Source organism: Mesocricetus auratus, unplaced genomic scaffold (genome assembly GCF_017639785.1).
Source record: "Mesocricetus auratus isolate SY011 unplaced genomic scaffold, BCM_Maur_2.0 Super-Scaffold_100027, whole genome shotgun sequence".
Classification (NCBI taxonomy): domain Eukaryota; kingdom Metazoa; phylum Chordata; class Mammalia; order Rodentia; family Cricetidae; genus Mesocricetus; species Mesocricetus auratus.
The window spans coordinates 21653087-21661439 of record NW_024429208.1 but is presented as its reverse complement, the minus strand read 5'-3'; the positions used below and the strand labels follow the sequence as shown (position 1 = coordinate 21661439).

Here is an 8353-nt window from a genome sequence, read left to right as displayed (position 1 = left end):
CTTTCCTTCTGCTGAGATAAAAGCACCATGTCAAAAGCCATGTGAGGAAGAAAGCTCATTTTAGGTTTCCAGAGAGAAAGCCATAATGTTGCTGGGGGCAAAGCAGCAGATTAAAGAGTTAACCACTATTGCTTAAATATCCTTAACTATTGTTAGAATAGGGAGCCGGAAGTGACCTAAGATAATTTCCGTTCCTGGGGAGGAGCTGAACAAAAAGACTTTTTTTTCAAGACAGGGTTTCTCTGTATTGTTTTGGAGGCTTTACTTGGAATTTGCTCTGTAGGCTAGGCTGGCCTCAAACTCAGAGATTCTCCTGCCTCTGCCTCCCGAGTGCTGGGATTAAAGGTGTGAGCCACCAACTCCCGGCTGAACAGAAAGATTTTTAAAGGCTTTGTGCGTGCGTGCGTGCGTGCGTGTGTGTATGTACATACGTACGTATGTACATTTGCCTTCTGAGGCCAGAAGAGTGTAGCAGATCCCTGGAGCTGGAATTGCAGTCAGTTGTGAGCCTCCCAACATGGGTTCTGGGAAGCAAGACCAACAGGTGAAGGACTTTGAGGAAAGGCAGAGCTGCGTATGGCTTTCCCACCTTTCCAGTCCCAATTCCAGTCACTTAGTTATTTGAAAGACTTAAGATGTTTTCTATGTAGATGTTTTTATGCTTTAGATCTTCTATACCCAAACAATGTAGTGTGCATCAGAGCAGGGGATGGGACTCTTTTTTTTTTTTTTTTTTTGGTTTTTCGAGACAGGGTTTCTCTGTATTGTTTTGGAGGCTGTCGGTCCAGCCCGGCCTCGAACTCACAGAGATCTGCCTGCCTCTGCCTCCCGAGTGCTGGGATTAAAGGCGTGCGCCACCACCGCCAGGCTGAGCAGGAGACTCTTAAGATAAAATGCCCTTCCAGCAGCCCCAATCCTGGACCTACCCGGAAACACCCCGCCACCCCCGATTTGATAGTTTCACCTCACTCCACCTCTGGCCCAGCTGTCATCTGCAGCAGCTGCTCTTCCTGAGAGATAGCCCACATAGCCTTGTCTAGTCGCTGTCTAGTCAGTCTCATCGCTCAGGAGGGCAGAGGCAGGAGGATCACAAGTTTGAGGCTGGGACTGGCACGGGAGACGCTGACGGGTGGGACATGGTGCCAGTCCGGTTGGATTGGTCGTTCTTAGACCTTGCGGCCGCTGCTCCTCTCTTCCTGCCCCTCAGTGGGAAGTACGTGGGCAGCTGTGCTTTTCCTAAAAGTTTTCCGTCACAGATTTCAAACCTGCTCTCCTGCCCCGTGGAGACGCTTGCAAAACTGATGGTTTCGGTGACTGTCGGATAAAGCGGGCCTGGGTTGGTGACAGGTTAAGAGTTTTGGCCTCTGATGCTTCCCTTCTCCCTTCACTTTAATGGCATGTTTCCAGGAGAAGGTTTGTTGTTTGTTTTGTTTCCAGTCAGGGTCTAGCCTCAAACTAAGGATGAGCTTAACCCACTTTCGCCTCCTGAGAGCTGGCATTACAAATATACGCTACACACAGTTTATACACTGCTGGGGATTGAACCCAGGGTTTCATGAATATTAGATAAACTGCCAGTTGCACTATGTCCCCAATCTCTAGTGACCCTGTGTCTTCCAGGTTCTGCTTTATGGCTCCAGTATATTCTATATTATTTATTTACTTATGTACTGAGGAAGGGTCTTGTTATGTAGCCACGGCTAGGCCTGAGCTTAATTTTCAGACCACACTAGCCCCACGCTTGGCAAAAATGTCTGCCTCCCAAATGCTGGGATTACAGGCAAGTGCTGCCATGCTCCTATAAAATGTGCACTTAATCTTACTTGCTTTTCTGGAAGGACTTAGACTACAGAGACTGTATTTTATTATTATTAGTTTATTATTTTTACATTCCACCAAAGATCCTTTTTATTCATCTTTTATGGAGGAGGAGAGAAGTCAGTTGTATTTCAACTTTAAAAAAAAATTGTTACGTGCGTGGGTGTTTTGCCTGTGTGCGTGTACCACGTGTGTGTGAGTGTGTGTGTGTGTGTGTGTGTGTGTGTGTGTGTGTGTGGTGCTGGGACAGAGACAGAAGAGGTCATGGGATCCACTGAGGCTGGAGTTACAGACAGTGAACTGCCATGTATGTGGGTGTGCTCCAGTCTGAATGGGTCGAGTGACCTCTTCTGGCCTAGCCAGGCACCAGGCACACATGTGATGCTCAGACATTCATGCCAGCAAAATACCTATGCAATAAGAAAGGAAAAAAGTGAAAGCTAAGGCAAGCCTGTCAAGTCTGGTAACCCAGTTAGGTTCCTGGAGTGTACATGGCAGGAGCGAACCAACTCCGGAAGGTTATCCTCTGCTCTCCTGGGTCCCCCAAATAAATTAATAAAAGTAGTAATGCTTTTTTTTTTAAAGACAAACCAGAGGACAATGGCAACACATACCTGACACCAGACTACTACAGAATATTAAATCTAAGTTAGTGAGGAAAAGATAAAAGAATTGAACAAGGTCTTTTCAAAAATTCGAATTTGTAAATAGGCCCAACCATGAAGAAAGGGGGTCCCCATAATCCCATACACACAATAAGCCCAACGTTCAACCACATACATATCCACAAGACAAAAACATAATGAGGAAATTCTCACTTCCAAGCGTTCCAAGACAACAGCCAAAATTACACACAGCTAGTAGCAACGTCAAGTTTAGTTGCTGGTTTTGTTTGTTGCAGTGCGATCAACCAAATCCAGCACTTAGCCCTGGGCCACATCTCTAGACCCAGTAGTGTAAATTCTGAGACATTTTAGAGAGAAAGGTTGGCTTTATTCAAGTATGTGTAAAGTAAGGTGACCCTGGCCAGGCAGTGGTGGCACACACCTTTAAATCCTAGCCTTAACCTGATGTCCTACCCGGAAATGAACTGCTCTATTCCAGTCATTAGTGTTCAGACTTGAGTAAGAATGACTACACAGTATGGAGCCAGGCATCCCTTGAGGGCCTTGGCCCTTTGCTCTGGAATGCCTGGGAGATCCCAGTGGCATGCCAGTGAGATAAGAATAGGACAGTGGGGGCTGGAGAGACGGCTCAGAGGTTAAGAGCACTGGTTGTTCTTCCAGAGGTTCTGAGTTCAATTCCCAGCAACCACATGGTGGCTCACAACCATTTATAGTGAGATCTGGTGCCCCTTTCTCACATAAAGTTGTATATGCAGATAGAGTACTCATATACATAAAATAAATAAATAAATCTTTAAAAAAAGAAGAGGACAGTGGACTGTGAGGTATTAACAGCTGTCTTGCATCTGTAAAATGTACTCACTGCACTTGGGAGGCAGAGACAAGCAGATCTCTGAGTAATGGGCCAGCCTGGTCTACAGAGTAAGTATTAGGACAGCCAGGACTAGATAGAGAAAGCCTGTCTCAAAAAACAAAAAACAAGAACAAAAAAGCCTGCTTATTGCCATGGGAAAGGATGAAGTGGTCTTTTCATTTCTATGTATTGGGTAAGTTAGAAACAACTGAGGGAAGTAAAGCAATGTTCCTGAACAACAGTGGATTTCACAGATAGTCGTGTGTTTGGTTTTGCTTTTTTTTTTTTCTAGACAGGATTTCTCTATATATTCCTGGCTGTCCTAGCGACTTATCTCTGCAGCTAATTGGGGGGAGGGGTTCACCATAAGCGTTTGGATGGATCAAATGGGATGGACAGGAATGGATTATGGCATTTAAGAGCCAAAGAATACTGAGTGTTACAGCTCGGATGGAAAGATATTCTGGCATTCAGGAGCCAAGGACTACCACAGGTCACAGTAAGCATAGCAGCTTACAGCCTTGCTTCAGGGAAAGGCTTCCCCAGTGTATCAGCTCTGCTCCTGCAGGAGAGGGTTTCCCTGGCAAAGTTGTTATAGTTGGGCTCCAGTCCCCCAGAGAGCGGAGAATTTCTCTTCGACAGGGAAGGTTTCCACAGTGAAAAGTGTTAACACCTGTGCTCCACCCAGGGTTGTTTCTGGGTCGTTTCTGCTCCGGTGAAAGATCTCACCCAAACCTCATTCAAGAGATTTATTGGCCAGGCGATGGTGGCACACCTTTAATTCCAGCACTCTAGAGATGAGGCAGGTGGATCTCTGTGAATCCAAGGTCAGCCTGGTCTACCAAGCAAGTTCCAGGACAGCCTCCAAAACAATGCAGAGAAACCCTGTCTGGAAACACACACAAAGAGGTTTATTGGGAGGGAAGAATCCAGGAGAGTGGCTGCCTTTTGCCAGGGTGGCAGAGGACAGCTGGGCAGCCTGAACAGCCACAAAAGCTAAACAGACACAGGGTTTATGCAGGGCTTCTTAGGGGACGGAGTTTACCAGGGTGGGGATTGGTCAAATTTCAATCCCTGAGTTTAGGATGGCTAGATCCCCTGCACAGGTTTAGAGTCAGATTTGGTTCTGGTTTCAGGGCCAAAGTATGTTTCTTTCATGGTCCGTTTGGCTCTAGTTTTAGAGCCAGGATGTATTTCTTTCATGGTTCTCATTCCAGGGACAAAGTGTGTTTCTTTGGCACTGGTCTCAGGGTCAGGGTGCATTTCTTTGGTTCTGGTTGCAGGGCCAAAGTGTGTTTCTTTGGCTCTGCTCAGGGTGTGTTTCTTTGGCTCTGCTCAGGGTGTGTTTCTTTGTTTGGCCCCTTTTCCCCTACATGCATCATCCATACAGTAGTGTCAAGCCACTCACACTTCAGGGTGAACGGTTTTAATTACTTAATTACTTCCGTTTGTCCTTGGGATTTTAGGAGGTAGACATTGTTTACCCCTCCCCCAGGAAAGGAATTTTAGCAAGAAACACACCGTGCCAGCTAGCTTCCATCTCCTGAGGTTGGTATTTACAGGTCCACCACACCCTCCTACAAAGTATTACATGTTTTATTTGGGACAGGATCTCTCTAGGTGGCACTTGCTATGTAGCTCAGAGCAACCTCGAGTTCCCAGCAATCCTGCCTCCCCTTCTGAATGCTGGGATTAGCAGTGTGCACCACCGCACCGGGATTTCAGTGGAGTTCAAACCCGAGTACCCGAGCCTGAATCTCCGACTACGGATCTTTCTAACTCCCATCTCCCAAATGCTGGGATTACAGTCAGCTGCCGGCTCTTACTTGCGCGAGGTTTTCTAAATCTGTCGGTTCACTCTGGGTTTGTCATAAAAATCAAAGGAAGAGGCCCGGTGCGTTCAATTAGACCCATCCAGCCTGCATGAACAAAACGTTTGCAGGTGGCTTGAGGCCTCTTCTACCTCCACCCTTGGCGCTGTGCTGCAGTGCCGGAGCCCCCACCAGGTCCCGGCCACGTTTCCCTGAGTCGCCAGGGTTGCTCGGGAGATAGATGATCCACCGGGACCGGTTTGGCGCGACCGTGGCGTCCTCCCGCCACCAGGGGCGCTGTGGCCGCTCCGAGCCGGGTCAGGCGCGGTGGCCGCCGCGCGCCTGCGGGGAGCTGCTGACTCGCCCCGCGAGCCCGTGCCCCACACGCACCGTCGCCATGGGTAAGGGCAGCAGTCGGGGTCGCCACCCACCACCGGGGCCGCGCAGTCATCGGGGGGATCAAGGGGGCTCCCGGGGTCGCCACGGCAACGCGCGCCCGCCCGCATCCCTGGGGCCTGGCTGCTGGGGCCAATGGACGGGCGGTGACCGCGGCGTCCGGGGACAAGAGATGGCTTCCCAGTCTCGCGGGTGGCGGACGGAAGGCTGGGGAGGGGAGCGGTGCGGTGCGGTGCCAGGCCTCGGAAGCGCGCCCCGCGGGGGCACCGGTGCGGGCTGCGGACGCCGAGGGACTGCGGGGGAGCGCGGCTGCCGACTCCACCTGCGGCCGCTGCTGCACAGCTGCCCTCCTAAGCTCGTCCGGTGCTGGCTACAGGTTGTGATGAACAGGGTGAAAAGAGAATGCTGCCGATAATGAAACGTCAGGTCGTTTCTCCTCCGGGGCGAGGGGTGGGGTTGCGGAATGGGGAGAGGGAAGGAATCACACCGCCGCCGCGGAGAGTGGAGGAAATGATGCGTGCAGACCTTTCACCACTCAGCCTTGCCAGTTGTAAATTGCCGAGGATTCGGAGTCAGGATTCAGCCTACAGAGCAGAAATCTAACTCCTAATAGAGGACCAGAGCACTGGGGACTCTGGATTTTTTTTTCAGTACCGGAAAAATGGACTTGTGTTTTGTTCTATGTAGTCCTGTCTAGGAGCTCGCTCTACAGAGCAGGAGGAACAGAAATCCTCCTGCCTCTGCCTCCCTGGTTCTGGAATTAGCATTCAGCACAGCTGCTTTGTTTCGTTTTGAAACAGTGTGCCACTAAATAGCCCAAACTGGTCCAATGAACGCCTTAACTACCTGATTTGTCATTTATTTGAAGGTGTTTTGTTTTTTAGACAGGTCTCACTATATAGCATTGGCTGGCCTGGAACTCAGAGATCACACACACACTTCTTTCCTCCCTCCCTATAGCCCAGAACTATATGGGGATTACAAAATGTTAGCTAAGTGCTTTGTTTTTCACATCTTTTTGTCATCTTTGCAGAAAATATTTCTGCCCTTTGGCAGCGTTTGGAGTATTGGGGAAACAAGCTGATTTTTAAAAACAATTTTATTTATAACGGTGTGTATCTGAGTGTGGGAGCCTCCAGAGGCCCGAGTGTTGGATCTCTCAGCGACTGCCATAGGTGCTGGGAATTACCTTGGTCCTCTGGAAGAGGAGTAGATGGTTTTAACCTGAGCCCTCTTTCCAACTTGTGTTAGAATTTTTATTTCATCTCCTTTTCTGTCTTTATTTTCTTTCCTTTTGATTTGGAAGTCGTGTTTTGTGTTTTTTGAGACTATGTAACCCTGGCTGGCGAGGAATTTACCTCCCAGTTACTGAGGTTAAAGGGACAGGCTGTACCACCCGGGATTGAACTCTTTTTTAACTTTACATTTGTCAGAGTATTAATTTCCCCTGTGATGTGTGTTCTGGGAGATTCTGGAATCTGATAACTTGACCTTTTATTTTGTTGCCAGTGTATTTTGAACTTTTTGAAATGAAATGTGTGTGTGTGTGTGTGTGTGTGTGTGTGTGTGTGTGTGGCCAAAATTAGGATGTTGGGCCTCCTGGTGCTGAAGTTACAGGTAAACCATCCTAGTGAATGCTGGAAACCAAATTTTGGTCCTTTGGGAAAACAGCAAATGCTCTTAATAGCTGAGCCATCCCTTCAGCCTCTTATTCTTGGAAATCATACCCTTTGTCCACCATTTGTAAGGCTTTTAGACATGTGATTTATAGTTCCAAGCTTATCTCCACAGGAAGTAATTTTACTTTTAAATGTTTTTAAGTGCCGATGGTGATGGTAGTGGTTGTGCATACCTTTAATCCCAGCACCCAGGAGACACAACAGGGGATTTCTGAGTTTGAGGCCAGGCCTGATCTAAAAGACCCTGTCTCAAAAGAACAAACAAAATTGTTTTTTAGTATGTGTGTGTAATAGGTAGACACAACCATGCCAGGGCTGTTAGGCGATGGTGTGTGTGTGTGTGTGTGTGTGTGTGTGTGTGTGAGTGAGTGAGAGAGAGCTTGTGCAATGTGTGCACAATGCTACAACTGGTTAGTGATAGTCAGAGCACAACCTTGAGGGTTGTGGAAGGAGCGCGGTGGCCAGTCCAGAAAATAACCCTCATTCCCTGTGTGGAGTCTTGAGGATAATCATTAGCATTGGCTGCAGCGAGCATGGCGTTTTGCTGTGGCTTGTGAGACAGAAATAAAGAGGCCTGAGGAGATATCCTGTAGCCAACCACAGAAAAGCAAACTGTGTTGGCTTCTATAGGCAGGGACAGATTTTCGAACTTGTCATTGTCCTGTCTTGGGAATGATGTCCGACTTTCCTTGTGTTTTTCAGCTACAAAAGACCCCACGGCTGTGGAGAGAGCCAACTTGTTAAACATGGCTAAGCTGAGCATCAAGGGGCTCATTGAATCTGCCCTGAGTTTCGGCCGCACCCTGGACTCGGATTACCCGCCTTTGCAGCAGTTCTTCGTGGTGATGGAGCACTGTCTGAAACACGGCCTTAAAGGTACCCGAGACCTGGAAAACCAGTTTGCCTTACAGTCCCTCTCTTTGCGTGGTTGTAAGGCTGCAACTACTGTCGTTTGCATTTTAAAATCCTGACTCTGGGGGCTTCGTGAGTAAAGGGCTTGCTACATGAGCTGGAAGACCGGAGTTTGCTCTTTGCAACCCAGGTTAAGGTGAAGGGCAGAGATAAATAACCCTGTGAAGTCCTGTGGCTGTGCCACACCCACAGTAATACTTAAACATGCAATGTGTTGATTTCCTAGTAGATAATTTTCATAAAGAAAAATTTAAAAAG

The 8353-nt window shown here is 48.2% G+C and overlaps 1 protein-coding gene across 6 annotated transcripts in view; it reads left to right on the top strand.

Annotated features, from left to right (window-relative positions):
* Nucleotides 1-5334: 5334 nt before the first annotated feature.
* Rufy2 (RUN and FYVE domain containing 2) overlaps nucleotides 5335-8353 on the top strand; it is a 33014-nt gene continuing 29995 nt past the window's right edge. For 5 of the 6 annotated variants that reach the window (XM_040732171.1, XM_040732170.1, XM_040732173.1 and 2 more), the window contains exons 1-2: nucleotides 5335-5509; nucleotides 7886-8059. In XM_040732171.1, the coding sequence (XP_040588105.1) occupies nucleotides 5350-5509; nucleotides 7886-8059 (334 nt within the window). In that variant the 5' untranslated portion in view covers nucleotides 5335-5349. Of the gene's footprint in view, nucleotides 5510-5860; nucleotides 5881-7885; nucleotides 8060-8353 lie in introns of those variants that run through there. The other variant, XM_040732172.1, reaches the window with a different exon arrangement.